Source organism: Oncorhynchus gorbuscha, linkage group LG07 (genome assembly GCF_021184085.1).
Source record: "Oncorhynchus gorbuscha isolate QuinsamMale2020 ecotype Even-year linkage group LG07, OgorEven_v1.0, whole genome shotgun sequence".
Lineage (NCBI taxonomy): Eukaryota > Metazoa > Chordata > Actinopteri > Salmoniformes > Salmonidae > Oncorhynchus > Oncorhynchus gorbuscha.
Window position 1 is genome coordinate 21286059 of NC_060179.1, and position 23475 is coordinate 21309533.

At 44.2% G+C, this 23475-nt stretch overlaps 2 protein-coding genes across 5 annotated transcripts in view; one reads left to right on the plus strand and one right to left on the minus strand.

Moving 5' to 3' along the window:
- LOC124039618 (laminin subunit alpha-1-like) overlaps positions 1–18370 on the plus strand; it is a 76595-nt gene extending 58225 nt beyond the window's left edge. Inside the window, exons 34-57 of the mRNA XM_046355777.1 lie at positions 807–1017; positions 1960–2076; positions 3445–3608; positions 3799–3937; positions 4186–4288; positions 4495–4611; positions 4784–4966; positions 5232–5386; positions 5608–5751; positions 5994–6275; positions 6456–6728; positions 6900–7044; positions 7232–7373; positions 7594–7708; positions 9997–10164; positions 10273–10424; positions 10814–10993; positions 11217–11406; positions 11542–11648; positions 13763–13952; positions 14166–14318; positions 16305–16458; positions 16756–17106; positions 17286–18370. Coding sequence (XP_046211733.1) covers positions 807–1017; positions 1960–2076; positions 3445–3608; positions 3799–3937; positions 4186–4288; positions 4495–4611; positions 4784–4966; positions 5232–5386; positions 5608–5751; positions 5994–6275; positions 6456–6728; positions 6900–7044; positions 7232–7373; positions 7594–7708; positions 9997–10164; positions 10273–10424; positions 10814–10993; positions 11217–11406; positions 11542–11648; positions 13763–13952; positions 14166–14318; positions 16305–16458; positions 16756–17106; positions 17286–17446 — 4096 coding nt within the window. The 3' untranslated portion in view covers positions 17447–18370. The remainder of the gene's footprint in view (positions 1–806; positions 1018–1959; positions 2077–3444; positions 3609–3798; positions 3938–4185; positions 4289–4494; positions 4612–4783; positions 4967–5231; positions 5387–5607; positions 5752–5993; positions 6276–6455; positions 6729–6899; positions 7045–7231; positions 7374–7593; positions 7709–9996; positions 10165–10272; positions 10425–10813; positions 10994–11216; positions 11407–11541; positions 11649–13762; positions 13953–14165; positions 14319–16304; positions 16459–16755; positions 17107–17285) is intronic.
- LOC124039617 (rho GTPase-activating protein 18-like) overlaps positions 18038–23475 on the minus strand; it is a 49780-nt gene continuing 44342 nt past the window's right edge. For all 4 annotated transcript variants that reach the window (XM_046355773.1, XM_046355776.1, XM_046355774.1 and 1 more), the window contains exons 10-15: positions 22730–22812; positions 21726–21923; positions 20987–21118; positions 20641–20768; positions 20460–20524; positions 18038–20356 (exon numbers count right to left, since the gene is read on the minus strand). In XM_046355773.1, the coding sequence (XP_046211729.1) occupies positions 20265–20356; positions 20460–20524; positions 20641–20768; positions 20987–21118; positions 21726–21923; positions 22730–22812 (698 nt within the window). In that variant the 3' untranslated portion in view covers positions 18038–20264. The remainder of the gene's footprint in view (positions 20357–20459; positions 20525–20640; positions 20769–20986; positions 21119–21725; positions 21924–22729; positions 22813–23475) is intronic.

Consider the following 23475-nt stretch of genomic DNA (forward strand, 5'->3'; position numbering starts at 1 on the left):
TAGGGTCAATCTTCAATGAGTTTAAGTTTTATTTTTGTAATAAAACGTTGCTTCCAGAGCCAGTTTGGAACTCGGTAGAGAACAGATGATTTTTACACGCTACAAACTTCAGCACTCGGGGGTCCTGTTCTGTGAGCTTGTATGGCCTACCACTTTGTGGCTGAGCTGTTGTTGCTCCTTCACAATAACAGCACTTACAGTTGACCGGGGCAACTCTAGCAGGGCAGAAATTTGACAAACTGACTTGTTGGAAAGTTAGCATCCTATGACGGTGCCATGTTGAAAGTCACTGAGCTCTTCAGTATGGGCCATTCTCCTGGCAATGTTCGTCTATGGTGATTGCATGGCTGTGTGCTCAATTTTATACACCTGTCAACAACAGGTGTGGCTGAAATAGCCACTCATTTGAAGAGGTGTCAACATACACTGCATGCCCCCCTCCCTTTTGTACACTGCTGCTACTCAATGTTTCTTATCTATACATAGTCACTTCATCCCTACTGACAGTACTTGTACAAATGACCTCAACTAACATGTACTCTCGCACACTGACTTGGTACCAGTACCCCCTGTATATAGCCTTGTTATTGTTATTGTGTTGCTTTTTATGATTATTTTTTACTTTATTCTAATTGTTAAATACTTTCTTAACTCTTCTTGAACTGCACCGTTGGTGAAGGGCTTGTAAGTAAGCATTTCACGGTAAGGTCTACAATTGTTGTATTCGGCGCATGTGACAAATAAAATTTGATTTGATTTTGATTTGATTCATTGATTTTGAAGTGACTAATCCACCTGTACCACAGTGCTACCGAGGCTCTCCTCCAGAGGGTGCTGGAGGACCTTCTGGAGCCCCAGGGGGCGATAGAGTCCCAGACCCTGAACATCTCTAACACCCTGACTGAACATCACCAACAGCTAGAGGATGCCCATGCCCTACTGATGACTGCCAGTGAAAACAACAACCTTACACGCACCCTGCTGGGGAGCATCTACACCAACCTGCCAGAGTACCAGGTGAGTACACTTACTATAATCACTGTACTCACACTTACTATAATCACTGTACTGAGTACTCACACTCACTATAATCACTCTCCCAAACTTCCTATGATCACTGTACTCACACTTACTATAATCACTGTACTGAGTACTCACACTCACTATAATCACTCTCCCAAACTTACTATAATCACTGTACTCACACTTACTATAATCACTGTACTGAGTACTCACACTCACTATAATCACTCTCCCAAACTTACTATAATCACTGTATTCACACTTACTATAATCACTGTACTGAGTACTCACACTCACTATAATCACTCTCCCAAACGTACTATAATCACTGTATTCACACTTACTATAATCACTGTACTGAGTACTCACACTCACTATAATCACTCTACCAAACTTACTATAATCCCTGTATTCAGTACTCAAATATTAATTTGTTCCTTGTGCTGTTGGACTACTAAATTGTATCAGTATATGCACTTATCTATCGAGTGCAGTTGGGACAGTGGTCGGTTGTGAGTGAATGTATTAATGTCCTCTATGTTGTTAGTGTGTGCATCATGATGGACTGAGTGGTTTAAATGTGCCTGATATGAGAATGTGTGTATATATGTATCCTGGATGGACAAAGTTTTATTCTATTACATGTATTCTATTATATTCGTCTATAATCTGCACTTGCTATATACTCACTATACTCAAGTACTTTAACGTAACATAAATAACATGTAGTCGAGTTTGCTAATATCGTTGATCTGTGCCAAATCATATCAGGTCACTTTTATTCAAATGTAGGAATATACACGTACAATGTAGTCAAATGTACTTTGCGAAGTGATTTGATTTCGACTTTTGGTCATCTTCAAACATCGTAACTGTAGAAGGTCTATACATTTCTCCTGTAGTTGTATTTAGACTGTGTTGTCTCTGTGTGTGTAGGGTCTGAAGCAGAATGTGAGCCGGCTGAACCAGACAGCAGAAACCCAACTAGAGGAGACTCAGGACATCCTGGCTGATGCTGTCAATCTAGCAGAAGACATGAGCAACGGCACCTCTGTAAGTCACACCATAACACCACATTACCACCATATCCATATCAAATACAGGGGATATATATATATGTATAAATATAATGTAGCATCGCCCTATTGTGTGAATATGTTGATTTCATCTTTATTTAAGCTGCAGGTCACTTTACATAAAAAAATGTTGTTCTATGTTTTAAAAAGACTGTATTGCTAGTAGAGTCTGTGTTTTTAAAAGGCTGTATTACTAGTAGAGTCTGTGTTTTTAAAAGGCTGTATTACTAGTTGAGTCTGTGTTTTTAAAAGGCTGTATTACTAGTAGAGTCTGTGTTTTTAAAAGACTGTATTGCTAGTAGAGTCTGTGTTTTTAAAAGGCTGTATTACTAGTAGAGTCTGTGTTTTTAAAAGGCTGTATTACTAGTTGAGTCTGTGTTTTTAAAAGGCTGTATTACTAGTTGAGTCTGTGTTTTTAAAAGGCTGTATTACTAGTAGAGTCTGTGTTTTTAAAAGGCTGTATTACTAGTTGAGTCTGTGTTTTTAAAAGGCTGTATTACTAGTTGAGTCTGTGTTTTTAAAAGGCTGTATTACTAGTTGAGTCTGTGTTTTTAAAAGGCTGTATTACTAGTAGAGTCTGTGTTTTTAAAAGGCTGTATTACTAGTAGAGTCTGTGTTTTTAAAAGGCTGTATTACTAGTTGAGTCTGTGTTTTTAAAAGGCTGTATTACTAGTTGAGTCTGTGTTTTTAAAAGGCTGTATTACTAGTTGAGTCTGTGTTTTTAAAAGGCTGTATTACTAGTAGAGTCTGTGTTTTTAAAAGGCTGTATTACTAGTTGAGTCTGTGTTTTTAAAAGGCTGTATTACTAGTTGAGTCTGTGTTTTTTTTAAAAGGCTGTATTACTAGTTGAGTCTGTGTTTTTAAAAGGCTGTATTACTAGTTGAGTCTGTGTTTTTAAAAGGCTGTATTACTAGTTGAGTCTGTGTTTTTAAAAGGCTGTATTACTAGTTGAGTCTGTGTTTTTAAAAGGCTGTATTACTAGTAGAGTCTGTGTTTTAAAAAGGCTGTATTACTAGTAGAGTCTGTGTTTTAAAAAGGCTGTATTACTAGTAGAGTCTGTGTTTTAAAAAGACTGTATTAATAGTAGTCTGTGTTTTAAAAAGACTGTATTAATAGTAGTCTGTGTTTTAAAAAGACTGTATTGCTAGTAGAGTGTGTTTGAACTGGTTTCTGTGTGTGTGTGTGTGTGTGTGTGTGTGTGTGTGTGTGTGTGTGTGTGTGTGTGTGTGTGTGTGTGTGTGTGTGTGTGTGTGTGTGTGTGTGTGTGTGTGTGTGTGTGTGTGTGTGTGTGTGTGCGTGTGTGCGTGCGTGCGTGCGTGCGTGTGTGTGTGTGTGACCTGTACAGCAGCTGGAGGGGGCCAAGGACCAGCTGGAGCAGTGGAACCCCATGTTGAGGAAGCATGTGGACACTCTGGTGATGGAGCTGAGGAAGAAAGATGCTCTGGAGCTGGTCTACAAGGCTGAGGACCACGCCCGGGAACTCAGCAAGAAGGCCCAGGGTCTGCAGAGGTATGTGTGTGTGCCGGTGGTCAGGCGAGTGTGTGCGCGTGAACTTCAACATATGTATCTTTGTCTATGCATTTCAAAATGCCTCATCATCACAAACATTAGGCCATAGAAAAAAGACTAAATAGATATAATAGCCATGTCGTCCATCCATGTACAGTACATCAGCCTAACTTCCTCTTCCTGTATGTAGCTCTCTAATGGAGGTGATGAATACCACGCTGAACGCCACCAGCGCAGAGCATGGCGACTCTAACATCAGAGCTAACGTCCAACCTGCAGAGGAGATGGCTAACCTAGCCAACCTGACCGCTACTATGGCCCTCAATATGGTGAGTCAACACTCATTTAGTGGACATCAGTATCAACATCAAATAATAGAATAACTGGTCCCAAATCTGTTTGTGCTGTCTATGATCATCGTCATGCCAAACACCATAGGATTTTGCAAAGAAAGCACAAAACAGATCTGGGACCAGGCTATAGAATAACCACTGCTACGTTGGATATGAAGTGTGTTGTGGGTCAGAAACCTGCTAGCTATAGGTGTATCGTAAATAACTGTGTGTGTTGACTGTAGATTGTCCAGCCAGAGGAGTCTTTCACTGATCTGGGATCTGAGGCTGTGCAGCGTAGTGAGAAGATTCTGGCCGAGAGTCTAACCCTGAGAAACAGCACTGAGGGTGAGTTGGAGTATGCACGCACACGCACACACACACACACACACACACACACACACACACACACACACACACACACACACACACACACACACACACACACACACACACACACACACACACACACACACACACACACACACACACACACGCACACACGCACACGGTGCCTTATGGTAGTAAATGATATATGTGTGTGTCCTCCCTAGGTCTCCTGGCTAACATCAGTGATGTGACAGATAGAATGGCCTTGCTGAAAGAGAAACTCTGTAACACCAGCCGTCTCATCCCAGAGCAAGGCGCCCTGCTCCACAGCCTGCCCAACGGTGAGTGGCACTGCCATCTGCTGCCCTGTCAACTCAACTGTCCTTTTATATATCCTTTCTGCTTTACCATACTGTAGACATATGTCATATATTTAACACTATCACAAACTCAGAGGCACGCTAGACAGTGGGGAAACAGTTTGTGTGACGTTGCCTCTGCTGCCCCCTGTAGGCACCAGTGAGCAGGTGCTGGACGCCAAGAAGCAGGCTGCCTTGGCCAACACTTCCCTACAGAGGGCGCTGGAGCGCCTGGAGGAGCTCCGGGTCAGACTGGAGAAGTCCAGCACGGCTGTGGCCCAGGCCAGAACCAGCATCTCCAACACCAACCAGCTGTTCTCCGACTCACAATCCACTGGTGAGACTAACACATCATTCAGACATCCAACTATGGTCCAAGCTAGATTATAGCCACCAACTCTGTAATGGAAGCGGTTTTCATCTTTGCTTCCATCTTTTCCACATTAAACGACACCACATTTAAAGCCAAGTAGTGCCCCAAATACCTGTCATGTTATCATGTTGTCTTGTCATATCACTTTAGAGGCAAATTTCTAGAAATATTATGTGACTAACAGATGACATAAGTATCATGAACCTGTCCTGTCTGTTGTCCCTCTCAGCCAGTACAGCTGAGTCTAAGCTGAAGGAGGCAGAGAGTCGTACAGAGAGATTGTATGACCGTCTCAAACCACTCAAGACCCTGGGGGAGAACCTGAGCAGAAACCTGTCTGAGATCAGAGAGATGATCAACCAGGCCCGCAAACAGGCTGCCTCTGTTAGTCACTTCTACACACACACACACACACACACACACACACACACACACACACACACACACACACACACACACACACACACACACACACACACACACACACACACACACACACACACACACACACACACACACACACACACACACACACACACACACACACACACACACACACTGCTTTCAATTGTAATACTGTTTATGTCCTGCTCTCTCCTGTACAGATCAAGGTGGCAGTGCTGGCAGACAAAAACTGTGTGAGGGCCTACACACCTGAGGTATCGTCCAGTAACTTCAACACTCTTACCATGACCGTCAAGACCAGTGAGCCTGACAACCTGCTCTTCTACATGGGCAGCAGCTCCAGCGTGAGTCACACACTGACACGTGCTGAATACCCCATGACGTACCTAATCATGATTACCCATAAGTCAGTTTGAAACTTAAGTCTACTGTATATAACCTACCTCCAACCAGATGGTTGATTTATAACTATCTGTAAACTCCCCTCCACAAACACTTTATCATGTCAATGTAAGGTGTAACCACTATAACCATATGGCTCTCTGACATGTGTAAAGTAAATGTACAATTTTACGCTGAATATCAGGTGGACTTCATGGCGGTGGAGATGCAGCATGGCAAGGTGGCGTATCTGTGGGACGCGGGTTCAGGCCACGCCAAGCTGGAGTACCCCGACATCCAGATCAACAACAACAAGTGGCACCACATCAACGCCACGCGCTTTGGGAGGCACGGCACACTGTCAGTCCACCAGCTGGAGTCAGAACCCCTGCCCGCGGTCAAGACCACCTCACCAGGCTCCGCTACGATCCTGGAAGTCAACAAGTCCACCCTGATATTCGTTGGTGGCCTGGGAGGCCAGATCAAGGTACGGTATTAAGATCTGTCTTGGGGTTTTTCACTCAGCCATGGTTCTAGCCAGCACCTTGGGTCCTTGAGAACTTGAACTCATTCAATTCAAGTTGAGTCAACATCTTTCATGATGTTTCCTCCACTAATAAAACAATGTAATCTAACACAACTGATTCAATCTATTTTGTGTCTACAGTCCTCTGTGGTGAAAATGACCCAGTTTAAGGGCTGTATGGGGGAGGCGTCGCTCAACGAGAAGAACATCGGGCTGTGGAACTACGCTGAGAGGGAGGGCCAGTGTCGCGGCTGCTTCATGAGTCCGCAGACAGAGGAGACGTCCTTCCACTTTGATGGCAGTGGTTACTCAGTGGTAGAGAAACCCCTCCGCTCCACCTCCACCTCCATCGTCATGCTGTTCAAGACCCTCTCCCCCAACGGCCTGCTGCTCTACCTGGCCTCCAACGGCACGGTACGCTCCCTGCTGGCCCACACACACACACACTACAACCACACTGAACAGTCTGTATTTATAGCCTAGTTAGCATATAGTGGTCAGCTATTATCACCTGATGTGTCTAAATCCCCCTATGGGGACAATAAAGATTCATTGATAGATTGATGTGTATATTTGTCATTCCAGAGGGACTTCCTGTCCATTGAGCTGGTGGAGGGCCAAGTGCGTCTGACCTTTGAACTGGGCTCTGGCCCTCTGACCCTCACCTCCAACAAAGCCTACAACACCGGCAGCTGGTACAAGATCACCCTGCAGAGGAACAAACGCAAAGGTGGGTCAAAGGTCATAGGCTCATATTTATAGGGTAGAGTTGACAACTAAACAATGTTGGGGTCACATATTCTTCTTCTCATTTCTCCCTTGCACTTTATGGACACACTATTCATACCCCTATTGTGTTGTAGTTAACCTGGTATAATGTCTATGTCATGTAAAGTATTGTATCTCTCCCCTCCTAGTTTATATGGCGGTGATGGCGGCAGACAACTCATCAGAGAAAGAGATCATGGAGGCGGAGTCTCCTGGGACCGCCTCCGACCTCAACCGCTCCGACCTGGACCCAATCTACATCGGGGGACTGCCCATGTCTCGCCCTATCAGGTACTGGAACTACTTTGGCGCATACTTCACCTACCTGCAAGATATTCCTAGTTGATATGCATTTGTATTACGCTCATTAATATATTTTTGGTGGAGCTCCTACTGCATTATGTACATATTGAGCTTAGTGTGTGAATTGGTGTATTTTTGTATTTTTAAAGTTTTTTTCTACATGAAGTAAAATAAACGAGGTAAATTGTGAATTTAATTATTTTTGCAGGAGACAAGTAGTAGCACGGTCCTATGTGGGCTGCATCAAAAACATGGAGATTGCCCGCTCCAACTTTGACCTGCTCCGAGACTCCTATGGTGTCAAGAAAGGCTGTGTGTTAGAGGTAAGAAAGGCTGTGTGTTAGTAGTAAGAAAGGCTGTGTGTTAGTGGTAAGAAAGTCTGTGTGTTAGAGGTAAGAAAGGCTGTGCATTAGAGGTAAGAAAGGCTGTGTGTTAGAGGTAAGAAAGGCTGTGTGTTAGTGGTAAGAAAGGCTGTGTGTTAGTGGTAAGAAAGGCCGTGTGTTAGTGGTAAGAAAGGCCGTGTGTTAGTGGTAAGAAAGGCTGTGTGTTATTGGTAAGAAAGGCCGTGTGTTAGTGGTAAGAAAGGCTGTGTGTTAGTGGTAAGGAAGGCTGTGTGTTAGTGGTAAGAAAGGCTGTGTGTTGGTGGTAAGAAAGGCTGTGTGTTAGTGGTAAGAAAGGCTGTGTGTTGGTGGTAAGAAAGGCTGTGTGTTAGTGGTAAGAAAGGCAGTGTGTTAGTGGTAAGAAAGGCAGTGTGTTAGTGGTAAGAAAGGCAGTGTGTTAGTGGTAAGAAAGGCTGTGTGTTAGTGGTAAGAAAGGCTGTGTGTTAGTGGTAAGAAAGGCCGTGTGTTAGTGGTAAGAAAGGCTGTGTGTTGGTGGTAAGAAAGGCTGTGTGTAAGTGGTAAGAAAGGCTGTGTGTTAGTGGTAAGAAAGGCCGTGTGTTAGTGGTAAGAAAGACCGTGTGTTAGTGGTAAGAAAGGCCGTGTGTTAGTAGTAGTATATGCCATTTAGCAGACGCTTTTATCCAAAGCGACTTACAGTCATGTGTGCATACATTCTACGTATGGGTGGTCCCGGGGATCGAACCCACTACCCTGGCGTTACAAGCGCCATGCTCTACCAACTGAGCTACAGAAGTTAGTGGTAAGAAAGGCCGTGTGTTAGTGGTAAGAAAGGCCGTGTGTTAGTGGTAAGAAAGGCCGTGTGTTAGTGGTAAGAAAGGCCGTGTGTTAGTGGTAAGAAAGGCCGTGTGTTAGTGGTAAGAAAGACTGTGTGTTAGTGGTAAGAAAGGCTGTGTGTTAGTGGTAAGAAAGGCAGTGTGTTAGTGGTAAGAAAGGCTGTGTGTTAGTGGTAAGAAAGACTGTGTGTTAGTGGTAAGAAAGGCCGTGTGTTAGTGGTAAGAAAGGCCGTGTGTTAGTGGTAAGAAAGGCCGTGTGTTAGTGGTAAGAAAGGCAGTGTGTTAGTGGTAAGAAAGGCTGTGTGTTAGTGGTAAGAAAGGCCGTGTGTTAGTGGTGTGTTAGTGGTAAGAAAGGCAGTGTGTTAGTGGTAAGAAAGGCCGTGTGTTAGTGGTAAGAAAGGCTGTGTGTTGGTGGTAAGAAAGGCCGTGTGTTAGTGGTAAGAAAGGCCGTGTGTTGGTGGTAAGAAAGGCTGTGTGTTAGTGGTAAGAAAGGCCGTGTGTTAGTGGTAAGAAAGGCCGTGTGTTAGTGGTAAGAAAGGCAGTGTGTTAGTGGTAAGAAAGGCTGTGTGTTAGTGGTAAGAAAGGCCGTGTGTTAGTGGTAAGAAAGGCCGTGTGTTAGTGGTAAGAAAGGCTGTGTGTTAGTGGTAAGAAAGGCCGTGTGTTAGTGGTAAGAAAGGCCGTGTGTTGGTGGTAAGAAAGGCTGTGTGTTAGTGGTAAGAAAGGCTGTGTGTTAGTGGTAAGAAAGGCCGTGTGTTAGTGGTAAGAAAGGCCGTGTGTTGGTGGTAAGAAAGGCCGTGTGTTAGTGGTAAGAAAGGCTGTGTGTTAGTGGTAAGAAAGGCCGTGTGTTAGTGGTAAGAAAGGCCGTGTGTTGGTGGTAAGAAAGGCTGTGTGTTAGTGGTAAGAAAGGCCGTGTGTTAGTGGTAAGAAAGGCCGTGTGTTGGTGGTAAGAAAGGCAGTGTGTTAGTGGTAAGAAAGGCCGTGTGTTAGTGGTAAGAAAGGCTGTGTGTTAGTGGTAAGAAAGGCCGTGTGTTAGTGGTAAGAAAGGCCGTGTGTTGGTGGTAAGAAAGGCTGTGTGTTAGTGGTAAGAAAGGCCGTGTGTTAGTGGTAAGAAAGGCCGTGTGTTAGTGGTAAGAAAGGCTGTGTGTTAGTGGTAAGAAAGGCCGTGTGTTAGTGGTAAGAAAGGCTGAAAGTAAAGAACCTTTCTTCAGGGGCCTTCTTCCTCTCTAGACAAATTAAAGGTAGACTCAGCAATATTGGGAAGAGTGAATAGTGACAGTGACAGTCTTGGCATTTTAATTTTGCTGTTGTCGATTTCTGTAAAGAGGAAGATGCCCAGCAGAACATGATAATGGCATATTGTTGAGTCATCTTACACTGAATGTAGTAAAAAGACTTTCCACATTCCCTATGAGTAACTTGTGTGTGTGTGTTTTCCAGCCCATCCGCAGTGTGTCTGTACTGAGAGAGGGCTATGTGGAGTTGCCGTCTGTTTCTCTCGACCCCCAGGGGGAGCTGTTGGCCTCCTTCTCTACCCGCAATGACACTGGCATAATCCTGGCAGGCTTCAGCAAGGCAGGCACCCGCAAAAGCAGACAGGCTCGCCAGGTAAGGCCACAGATATACTGTGATAAACAAATACATCTTTATAATGTTGCCAAAATCACTTATGGTTCAACCGCATATTGACCATGTTTTCTGTGTGTTTGTGTCCAGCCCTTCCTGGCAGTCATGCTGATTTCGGGGCGCTTGGAGGTTCATGTCAACATGGCAGAGGGCGGGAGCGTCCACAAGGTTGTGGTCAAATCACGCTCTGGGAGTTTCAGTGACGGACAGGAGCACTCGGTCATCTTGCAGAGGAACAGGAAGTGAGTGGCACCAGGAAGAGGGACTGATTAACCTGTAACATCTGTCATGATTTCATGCTGATGGATGGCTCAGTCATTATAAATGATGTCATTTGAAATTATACTTCCGCACACAAAATGATCTCTGCCTTTGTCGTGTTGTCTGTGACCTTATTCAATACATTTCTATGCGGATGTTATACATAGGATGGATATATATAACAACTGCCATGGGATTAAATCAACTTTGAAATGTCCGTTGAACAGCAGTAAATATTGCAGATTGTATCTTTTAATAATCATGTTGTCCAGTATGGAATAATATACAAGAAGTCTATTCTAAGATGAATAGCACTGCGTTGTTATTATTGACACGTAGTAACTTACCACTGTGTGTGTCATCCATCCAGGATGCTGGTTGTACTAGTGGATGAGGACCACCAGGAGATGGTACGTCTGTCCTCGGAGAAGGCCTCTCTGACCCTCACCTCTCTGTACATGGGCGGAGTCCCACCAGCAGAGGGCGCCGGGCTGCTCCGAACCACCTCCTCCTTCTACGGCTGCATCAGGAACCTGGCCCTGGATTCCAAGTGAGTTACACACCCAATACACAACGATACTTCATTTGTCACACTGTGCTGGAGTAGTTGATGTTTTTAATCGAGGATGCCATAAGTACGTTTGCAAGACTAAGCATTATCTCGAGGAATATTTTTTTGGGGTCGCTGGTAACAAGGAGTATGGCATCCTTCCTCAATTGGGGCCTTGATGGTTACTCTTTGGTCTGACCCATGTTGTGCTGTGTCCCTATAGGTTGTTGGACCTGTCAGCTGCTGTGAGGTACCACAACGTGGACATGGACAGCTGTCTATTGGAGGAGAGGCCTAAAAGGGTCCTCCTACCTGATGACACTGACCTAGATGCCGAGCCCACTCCGGACCCTGCCAGAACCCCTTCACCAGCCCCCGGCCAGCTCAGCGCGCTCACCCCCGGCACACTCACGGTACAGCAGACACACACACACCTCTTATCTGTTGGGATTTACTGTGCTGCAGCTCTTCAAACAGGTCACCATGTTGTCACAGATAGTTCCTTGTGTTGTCCGTCATCGTTCTGTGTTCCCTCTGTTTGTCTCCAGTGTGCATCGATGGACAACACCTCATCCATCCCAGAAGCCCAGCAGTTTGGCATCTCCAGACACAGTCACATGGTCCTCAGCATCAACCCCAACACAGTGAGGAGGAGGTCAGTACTGACAGCTGGCTCGTTGAACTACCCTCTCCAAAACATGTCATATGGCACAGCATGGTTTTTATCATAGAGATTATATTCTATGTCATTTCTCTGATTGTCACAATTCTATATTCATTTCTTTAGGGATTCTCACTTCATAGTGTTGTATCTAATTTGAGTCATGTTAGCCTTGATATCAGTTGGCCCATAGCTAGTTGTGTAAAACCGGTTCAAGCCAGCATTCCAGTACATTGAAATGGCGTAGGAAGGTGTTCTAGCTGCTTAGCTAATACTTTGCCTTGGTGTGCTCTACAACCATCATACTAAGTACTCTTCCTGTAATGGAGAGCATAGTCCTATACTTTTGGCCATGCAGTGTATGTGGACACCCCTTCAAATAAGTGGATTCAGCTATTTCAGCCTTATAAAATTGAGCACACATACATGCAATAACCATAGACAAACATTGCCAGGAGAATGGCCCATACTGAAGAGCTCAGTGACTTTCAACATGGCACCGTCATAGGATGCCAAGTCAGTTTGTCAAATTTCCGCCCTAGAGCTGCTCCGGTCAACTGTAAGTGCTGTTATTGTGAAGGAGCAACAACAGCTCAGCCACAAAGTGTTAGGCCATACAAGCTCACAGAACAGGACCCCCGAGTGCTGAAGTTTGTAGCGTGTAAAAATCATCTGTTCTCTACCGAGTTCCAAACGGGCTCTGGAAGCAACGTTTTATTACAAAAAATAAAACTTAAACTCATTGAAGATTGACCCTAAGGGACACATGGAAGAAGGGATGTCTTATGATGAGCCTCTGTTGGCTGTCATGGACAAAGTGGAGTCGGGAGCTTTTGAAATGGGTTTTGATGGCCGAGCAGCCGCACACAAACCTAAGATCACCATGCTCAATGCCAAGCGTTGGCTGGAGTGGTGTCAAGCTCGCCGCCATTGGACTCTGGAGGAGTGGAAAAGCGTTCTCTAAAGTGATGAATCACGCCTCACCATCTGCCAGTCCGACGGACAAATCTGGGTTTGGCGGATGCCAGGAGAACACTACCAATGCATAGTGCCAACTGTACAGTTTGGTGGAGGAGGAATAATTCTCTGGGGCTGTTTTTCTTGGTTCGGCTAGGTCCCTTAGTTCCAAAGCGAGGTCCATACAGAAATGCTTTGTCAAGATTGGTGTGGAAGAACTTGACTGGCCTGCACAGAACCCTGACCTCAACCCCATCGAACACCTTTGGGATGAATTGGAACGCCGACTGCGAGCCAGGCCTAATCGCCCATCATCAGTGCCCCACCTCACTAATGCTCTTGTAGCTGAATGGAAGCAAGTCTCTGCAGCAATGTTCCAACATCTAGTGGAAAACCCTCCCAGAAGAGTGGAGGCTGTTATAGCAGCAAAGGGGGGACCGACTCCATATTAATGCCCATGATTTAGGAATGAGATGTTCGATGAGCAAGTGTCCACATACCTTTGGCCATGTCGTGTAACATACAGGATAGTGAATTGCAAAAAAAACCTCAAGGCCATCATCGTTGATTGCTTTTCTCTGAGCATGAGTGCATATCTCTTCATTAAAGAGAAGAATTATAATAGCCTCCCCAAGGTCTACCTAATTCCCTGTCTCGGCTGTGACCCATTCTCTTTGTTTAAATATGTATTATTCACCAGGCACTCCAGGACTGCTTGGAAACGAGCACGGCTAATGTTATACATTCCCATTGACTTAGCTAGAACTCTTCTCAAGTGTTTCACTGTAGCCTACATTGTTTGTGATTGAGAGGAAGGCACAGTTCAATTAGCCTGATCCCAGATCTGCTTATGCTCTTGCCAACTCCTATTGTCATTCCAAACATGTTGTGAGACATGTTTTTGGTTGGTGGATGCATTCATCAATATATGATTATTATGAGATTGGTTGGTACTCCTAAACAAATGTCCACTTCAATTGTGTATTATTGACAATTATCCACAAATTGTCATATCCATTCATTGCCTATTTATAGGTCTACCAAACCATTAACAAAAGTCTTTATCTTACAGTAAATCATAGCTAACTCAAAATATAGCTTTGTCAGTAGCTTAAATACTTCATGTCTCTTCTCGCTTCTCTTCCTGACAGTTTCTCTCTGGAGCTGTCGGTGCGTACCTATACCCAGAGTGGTTTGATCTACTACATGGCCCACGCCAACCAGATGGACTACGCCACTCTGCAGCTGCTGGGAGGACATCTGTTCTTCACCTGTGACAAGGGCAGCGGCCCCGCCACCGCCACCTTCCCTGTGCCCGTCAACGACGGCCAGTGGCACACAGTTAGTGACTATATGCCCTTCTGGGCCAAGAGCGATAGTAGATTGCAGTGATTGTTGTCGATTCAGGGGACGCATAACAATATCATTAATGAATACAAAAGCCCAAGTATGTCACAATTCAAGTTCGTTTCGGATCATAACTGAAAGCAGTAATATTACCATGCAGGTTGTCATGACTCTCCCCAACCCTGTCGTGTATCTGTGGGTGTCCAGGTGAAGACGGACTTCAATAAGAAGAGTGTGGTTATCAGTGTCGACGGCCAGCCGTCAACTCCAGTGCCGGCTAAAGGAAACACTCTGGATGTGGAGAACAAGCTGTATCTGGGAGGACTTCCCCAGACCTACACCGCCAAGAAGATAGGCAATGTAAGTTCAACTACAACACCCAACATGCACTGATTGTACAAAACATTAAGAACACGTGCTCTTTCCATGACAGACTGACCAGATGAAAGCTATGATCCCTTATTGATGTCACTTGTTAAATCAACTTCAAATCAGTGTAGATGAAGGGGAGGAGACAGGTAAAAGGATTTTATAAACATTGAGACATTGATTGTATATGTGTGCCATTCAGAGGGTGAATGGGCAAGACACAATATTGAATTGCCTTTGAACGGGGTATGGTAGTAGGTGCCAGGCTCACCGGTTTGTGTCAAGAACTGCAACGCTGCTGAGTTTTTCACGCTCAACAGTTTCTCATGTGTTTCAAGAATGGTCCAGCACCCAAAGGACATCTAGCCAACGTTACACAACTGTGGGCAGCATTGGAGCCAACATGGGCCAGCAACCCTGTGGCAAGGTTTCGACACCTTGTACAGTCGTGGCCAAAAGTTTTGACACAAATATACATTTTCACAAAGTCTGCTGCTTCAGTGTCTTTAGATATTTTTGTCAGATGTTACTATGGAATACTGAAGTATAATTACAAGAATTTCACAAGTGTCAAAGGCTTATTATCGACAATTACATGAAGCTGATGCAAAGAGTCAATATTTGCAGTGTTGACCCTTCTTTTTCAAGACCTCTGCAATCCACCCTGGCATGTTGTCAATTAACTTATGGGCCACATCCTGACTGATGGCAGCCCATTCTTGTATAATCAATGCTTGGAGTTTGTCAGAATTTGTGGGGTTTTGTTTGTCCACCCACCTCTTGAGGATTGACCACAAGTTCTCAATGGGATTAAGGTCTGGGGAGTTTCCTTTCCATGGACCCAAAATATTGATGTTATCACTTTTGTCTTATGGCAAGGTGCTCCATCATGCTGGAAAAGGCATTGTTCCTCACCAAACTGTTCCTGGGTGGTTGGGAGAAGTTGCTCTCGGAGGATGTGTTGGTACCATTCTTTATTCATGGCTGTGTTCTTAGGCCAAATTGTGAGTGAGCCCACTCCCTTGGCTGAGAAGCAACCCCACACATGAATGGTCTCAGGATGCTTTATTGTTGGCATGACACAGGACTGATGGTAGCGCTCACCTTGTCTTCTCCGGAGATGCACTCACACCTTCCTGAGCAAGCTCTGTACTGGTGGTGCCCCGATCACGCAGCTGAATCAACTTTAGGAGACGGTCCTGGCGCTTGCTGGACTTTCATGGACGCCCTGAAACCTTCTTCACAACAATTGAACCGCTCTCCTTGAAGTTCTTGATGATCCGATAAATGGTTGATTTAGGTGCAATCTTACTGGCAGCAATATCCTTGCCTGTGAAGCCCTTTCTGTGCAAAGCAATGATGACGGGACGTGTTTCCTTGCAGGTAACCATGATTGACAGAAGAAGAAAAATGATTCCAACCACCACCCTCCTTTTGAAGCTTTCAACTCAATCAGCATGACAAGAGTGATCTCCAGCCTTGTCCTCGTCAACGCTCACACCTGTGTTAACGTGAGAATCACTAACATGATGTCAACTGGTCCTTTTGTAGCAAGGTTTAAATGCAGTGGAAATGTTTTGGGGGGATTCAGTTCATTTGCATGGCAAAGAGGGACATTGCAATTAATTGCAATTCATCTGATCACTCTTCATAACATTCTGGAGTATATGCAAATTGCCATCATACAAATTGAGGCAGCAGACTTTGTGAAAATTAATATTTGTGTCATTCTCAAAACTTTTGGCCATGACTGTACAGTCCATGCCCCAACAAATTGAGGCTGTTCTGAGGGCTAAGGGGGTGCAACTCAATATTAGCAAGGTATTCCTAATGTTTGGTATAGTCAGTGTACTTGCTATTCATGCTGAAATATAGTTTTTATGTCATTGTTTGTGTTGAAAGCAAGTGGTACATTTTCTGCTGAGTAAATTTTTTATCCACAACCCCAAATATGAATATATATATTCCCTCATGCAGGTGACCCATAGTTTGGCAGGCTGCATCCAGAAGGTGTTGATGAACAGTGTTAAGTTGAACACCCAGAGTCCAGTGTCTGAACAATCTACTGCGCACTGCTTCACCGCAGCCCAGGACGGGACCTTCTTCAATGGGAGCGGATACGCTGCTCTGAGTGAGTACTAACGCCCATAAACTCCGTACTTCAAGCCAAAGTCTTTGTGAAGCGAAAAACACAAAAAAAAAAGCCATTTTACATTTTTCTGCCAACTATATTTAAAAAGTCAACATTTCCACATCCTTTCTGATAGATTTTCAACCGAAATAATGCTTAGGATGAGATCATTTTAACAAGCTCAATGCATAGCTACATTTAACTGTTTAAAAATATGAATGGGAGTGCCTTAATGTGTCCTCCTTGACTGTATGACATAGTGATGTAAACTGGTTCGTTATGGTTTGTCCCCTGCAGTAAAGAATGGGTACAAAGTGGGCTCAGATATGGAGGTGTCTCTGGAGTTCCGCAGCACAGTGTCAGATGGAGTCCTCCTTGGGGTCAGCAGTGCCAAGGTGGACGCCATCGGGCTGGAGCTAGCCAACGGACAGGCGGTGTTCCACGTGAACAACGGTGCCGGGCGGGTGTCGGCCACTTCGCGGCTGGGCTGGTGGCTGTGTGACGGTCTCTGGCACACCCTGCTGGCAAAGAAGACCAAGAACGCTCTGAGTCTGACCGTGGACGGAGTCACGGTGCTCACCGACAACCCCCACCCCCAGTCCACCTCGGCTGAGACCAAGGACCCGGTCTACGTGGGAGGCTTCCCTGGTACGTTCCCCCTCTATAAAACCTTCAGTCTCTTTCCACAAACAGCCCCTATACCCTAAATGCACGACACTTCACTGGACTGGGCCTTTATCATCCCATTGCTTTGATGTTGATCATTTCCAGTGTCAAGTCAATGAATTTGTTAGCACCCATGTATTGACCTCGCTCTTTGTTTACAGTCGGTGTGAAACAGAACTGCCTGACATCCAGAATGCCGTTCCGTGGATGTATGCGTAACATCCGCTTGATCAAGGGTCACACGACCAACATCCTGGACTTCAGTACTGCCTTCACCCTCCAAGGAGTGTCACCCCACTCCTGCCCCAGCACCGCCACATAACCTTGCCACAACCATACCAGAACTTTACCAGCCATACCAAACCATTCCATATCTAACGCTATGACCATGTGATTTGACCATTGAAATTTGACCTCTGAAATTACTTCCATTTGTAATGTTTTGTAAAGAAAGATTGAAGTAATGTTTGGTCAATGTGAAAGTGTTTATTTTTATTTTTATCAACTTATTTTCTGTGTTGGTGTTCATGTTCTTTTGTGCATTTTGACTCCTCAAATTAATTGGACAATAGAATGTCTTAGTTTCTATATGCGATGTTCTAGAAAATTAATATTTGCTAATAAAATACTTAAAAAATATCAATATCATAGTATATCAAAGTCATAGTTGATCTGTAGGCTCTATTACTATAGGCCTGCCCACATATTATGCAGTGCATAACACGCTTGTCAAAGCTGCTCCCATAGCGGTCATCCTTCTGATGTTTTCCGTTCTATACCATGTCTGTTTGTCTTTCTGCATAGTTTCCCAGGAGCACCTGCAGAATAATGTTCTGAATTTAGTGTTCATGCTATTTTGGGGGAGAAACTGAGCTGATTTTTTGCCTAACATATTTCACAACACAGTTCTGGCAAGAGAGAAAGACACGTTATATTCAGTTGTTACGGTGTCAGATACATTGTGCCACTTGGCCAAAACTGTCAACAGTGGTCAAATAATATTCATAAAATAAATGCAAATTAAAATTTGTAAAAATGCTAAATCAGTATTCTATATACAGAAAATACACACATAGTAAGAGTCTATGGTGCACAATCATTTACAAAAAAATGTTTACACAATGGCTTTGGAAGGATAAATCATTTTTAAAAGTCCTGCGCAAAGTCAAATCAACATTACGACCTTTGTCTTGTTGACACAATTGCTTAAACAACAAAAACCACAGGCTGACCACCAAGGCACAGGCAAACATTGAACTACTAAGACCACAGAGTAAAATAAAGTGGAGAGAGGTTGATTGGGCTAAAACAGACACGCCCTGCAAGTAAACATTATTCGCAAGTTCATAAGCAAGTGATTGCTAGCCTGGTGAAACCAGGCTGAACACTGCTCTTACCATCGTTTGGAAAGAAACGATGGTGAAATGTAATGAAATCAGTTTGGAAGCCAGGCTAACACTGTTATGAAGGGCCTTTTTTTATGGCCACTCTATGCCTTTTCTCCTTTCCTTCATTAAAGTATTGTAAGCACTCTCCAGGCATGCAAAGTCAGTTTAGTTCATTAGTAATGCATGTCTCTGATGTAGACTGGGCCTACAGGTAGGGTTGAAAGGGTTGTTAAGTCATAGTGTAGTGTGTACATTGTTTTCTACAAGTCACATGTACAACATTCACAGTCCATTGGGGTGGGGAGATGTGTCAGGAGGGAGATATTTTTATATTAGTGCACAACATGCAAATCCACAAAGCAAAGAAGGTGGGCTGAACAATGGCCTGAATCGTTGGTCACAGTTCCGATGTGGGCCTGCGTCTCAGTACTCTGAAACCGCTTCCTCTCCTTATCTCATGTCCTTGATGACCACTAGCAGGTGAAAGGACTGGATAGGTTTCCACTACGTTGTTTTCACCTGCCTTGTCCTGATCAGTTCTAGACACCGATCAGCGGTCAGCAGGACAGGAGACCATGAAACAAAGTTTCAGACAGAGCCAATGTCTGTATTCAGTATCAGGTCTCTCCCATCTCCACTTGTCCCTCACCATCATGAACTCAACAACCCAAACTGCTAGTCTTCTGAATCTCCTCACTCCCAATATTTTTGCAATCAACATTATGCTCTTATAAATGATAAAGTTATATGGAGTATGTGTAATAATACAATTATCAGGATAAATTTGTGGTATAAATATAGCAAGTAAATGTTAACTGGGTCTTGCATGAAGTGGTACACATGGTCTGTTATTGTGTCCATGGCCTCTGTAGCAGGGTCGTTCCACGAAGAGTTCCTTTTGCATCCTTTTAATATTTTATGTAGAAATTGTGCAACAATATTGAATTTTAAAACCCTGTTTTATTAAATGAAGTGCCCTTTGATATAGACCACATGGAAAATTCAATAAATCAGATTTTTCATATAAATAAAGACTTGCTAGTGTCCCTCCTTGCACCCTCTGATTTTCAGAAGATTTTAAGCAACTTAAACTCAACATTTCACCATCCTTGTAAAACCGTGCTATTTTGTTGCTTTGACAAAGTCATTTCTGAAGATTATTATTTCATGTGATTAGTCTGTCCATCATTTTAAGGTCAATCCTGTTACGTAAACTGAACACTCGTTTTAATGTGGCAAGACTATTCCTTTTAAAAAACATTTTTCAAAAGAAACATTGAACATCTAATATTGAAATAGTAGTGTAAAATAGGTTACTGTCCTCAAAAGGTACTGAATTGGTGGAACGACCCAGGAGGTGAATATCTGGCACAAAAAAATTCAAATGGCAAGCAATGGGATGTCGTCATTCACGTATGTGGGGCATGTCTTTACAAAGCTGTCCCACCTCCAAATACTTCCATCCAGAACCCAGCTAGTCAGAGTATAGTGCTTCTGTCCTATTTAGTAGTTTGTTATAAGGTTCAATCCCACAAACATGGCCTATGTTGAGTCCTTCCTTCAGGAGGAGAATGTCTCTCTCCATAGTTCATCTTCCAGCTCTCGCTCTTTTTAGTGGTCCATAGTTTGGGATAAAACCTTAACTGAATCTACAGTCAACAAGGTCTCCATGCATGCTCAGTTCACCAAGACGGCCACAAGAGGGCAGTGGTTCAGTTTGCTGACTGTGTTGAGTGAGTGAGTCCTCAGTTCTCATGTGGTCGTGGGTTTTAAAAGCCATTCACAGTGCGGATTCACATGGTACACGTCTAGTAGGTGAGTCTCAGGGTCCAGGCAGCGCTCGCCTAGAGAGAAAAGTTATTGTTTTAGTTCCATTAAAGAAGACAGAAATTACAATAATCCTTTGATTGAAAATAATTTGAGTCAAACGGGTGTAATCATACATACCTATGTTTCCTCCGACCTCAAACAAATACTGTACTGGCCTCTGGCTAGTGCTTCTGGTGCCACGACTGCGAGATAAAAAAAGATAATGATTTTAATAAACCCAGACATCCCTATAGTATACATTAGCAACATCAACAGAGGCATTGAAGAAATAAGTAATCATCACTTTTCCTCCACTGACCCGTTCTCATAATCGAAGCGCGCCATCACATCTTTGGCCTTGGTCTCGTTGTCCAACTGGATCGCCATGGAGATCTTAGCTTGTAGTGGTGCGTGAACCCTGATGACCCCTTCTCGGAGGTCAGTCAACTGTGGACAAAGAAAAGACCCAACTTGAATTTAAGTCCCATTACATGAGTAAACCTCAACCTGGCGACCACATCCAATTAGATACGTTCAGGAGCAAGCATACACCCAATAGCCTATGATATTGTTGTCAAGTCAAACTAACATTGAGAATAAATCTAATTGACCATTTCAAGTTGGGGTTAAAGTAGTTTAGAGTCCATAAAGTCAGTAATCATTACCTCGCTCCTCTCAGTCTTCTCAGCGTTCCTCTTCCTCATCATTAGCAGCTTCCTTTTGGTCTTCTCTGAGCTGGGCGGCTTCTTGCTAGCCTCATTCAACTTCCTCACGTGGGAGATGAGAAAGCAGGGCACCTGAGGAGAGAACAATACACCTATTCATCTCTCTATCCTCCCTCTCTCTCTTCACTTTCTCCCCGTCTGCCCGGGGGCTTGGTGATTTGGGCTGTAGTGGCATTACATTCTATGCATTGTCCTATGCATTGTATTCTAATAGGTCAGGCAGCAGTCCCCAGATGTGGGTCAAGCTGCTCTTTGTCTCTTTGCGTTTCATACAACGTGCCTGGATCACTTCCCTCATGGGTTTTCGTCATAAACACTTTCCCCCCCAGTAAAACAATGGTGAGCTCAGCTTTCAGTCTTGTTTAACCAGGCTCAAGGTCTACATAAAAAAATGACTTGTCTTGAATTACTGAACGTGAGGTTTTTGTTAAGCAAAATTACAGAAGTTGTAGTGGAAGTCTTAAAATTGCAGATGTTATGCTGGAGCAGTATAGACATAATATTTCAACCACCAATTTGGGAAATTGCAGTCCTACTGTAGTTGGATAGCACCCTGGTCTGTCCTGATGAGGCCAGATGACTGTTGACATATGTTTGGGGGAGTGAATGTGTCGTGTGTAAACGTATCCCATCTCGTATGTGTTCAAGGAACGTGTGTACGTGTGTGTTGCAAACTCACGGTCCAGAGCAGTTCTTGGTATGTGATGAGTAGCCGTACGAGGTGGGCCGCCCCGGCTGCCGCCTGCATCTCCTCCTGCTTGGCGTTCTTGCCCCGGTAGGTGAAGAGGTTGGGAGCCACGATCATGGACACGTTCCACAGACTCATCCTGTTCTTCTCTTCATAGGCTACCACCTTCCTTAGGAACTCCAACAGGGCCTAGAGGGGCACAGAGGGGTTAGACTGGGTCTGTGTGTGTGTGTGTGTGTGTGTGTGTGTGTGTGTGTGTGTGTGTGTGTGTGTGTGTGTGTGTGTGTGTGTGTGTGTGTGTGTGTGTGTGTGTGTGTGTGTGTGTGTGTGTGTGTGTGTGTGTGTGTGTGTGTGCGCTCCTCGGATTTATTCCTTCAAGAAAACAGGTTCAACCTTTGCACTGGCAAAATCACTGGGTAACTCTGGCCTACTGATCCAAAATGTGCCCATACTGAAACACATTCTCATATCTTATCCTACACACGTCATTTTATATACTGTCCACTCAGGAAGTGAGGACGTCAGAAGGTTGTCACCCATTTTCCCTTCACACCTTCAAAAACCTCTTATCTAAACTTCATACAATAAGCCATTCATGGGACGATACTTAAACATAGTTGTTACTCTTCAAGTTCACTTCAAGTGTGCCAAGTTAAGTCATCATATTATGCCTTGACTGAGGCTTGAGCAACACTTCATGGTTGTTTACATGTACGAAGGCAACCGCCCCTTAGAATGGAATGTTAGTCACTCATGGTTGTGACTATTGGCTTATGAGTCGTAGGAATGCATAGTTGGACACAGTTGCCCAATTGAAAAAAATTCTTAGCCTCTGCACTTATTTGAGCTATTTTAGGACTGGATATGTGGGATAGGTGTGTGTAGGGTGGTGAGGTCACAGTTGAAAGTGTAGTCTCTCAGTCCATGATCATGAGTCTTGGGACAAAGGATGTGAACCCTGGTCTTTAGGGGCATTAGTCAAAGATCATGCTCACCTTGAGTGTGTCTCTATTGGGCTCAGGGAGCAGCATGATGAGGAGGTGCAGGGCCTGGATCTGGTGTCTGGGAGAGGAGACACCTGAGGAGGGACAGAGGGGAAAATACACTGATATCTCCGCAAACACACTCACTTTACCAACTGGTGGAAGTGTTGTTGACTGTTATTGACATCGTTAAGAATACATTTAAGAGAAAAATTGGATATTAATCATAAATTACAAGCAACATATACAGAAGTATATGGACACCCCTTCAAATGAGTGGATTTGGCTATTTCAGCCACGAGCAACAGGTGTATAAAATCAAGCACACCGCCATGCAATCTCCATAGAGACTCACTGGCAGTAGAACGGCCTTACTGAAGAGCTCAGTGACTTTCAACGTGGCAGCATCATAGGATGCCACCTTAACAAGTCAGTTTGTCAAATTTCTGCCCTGCTAGAGCTGCCCCTGTCAAATGTAAGTGCTGTTATTATGTAGTGGAAATGTCTAGGAGCAACGATGGCTCATCTGCAAAGTGGTAAGCCACACAAGCTCACAGAATGGGACCGGCAAGTGCTGAAGAGCGTAAAAAGTGTCTGTCCTCGCTTGCAACACTCACTACCGAGGTCCAATCTGCCTCTGGAAGCAACGTCAGCACAATCATTATTCGTCGGGAGCTTCATGAAATAGGTTTCCATGGTCGAGCAGCCACACACAAGCCTAAGATCACCATGCGCAATGCCAAGCATCAGCTGGAGTG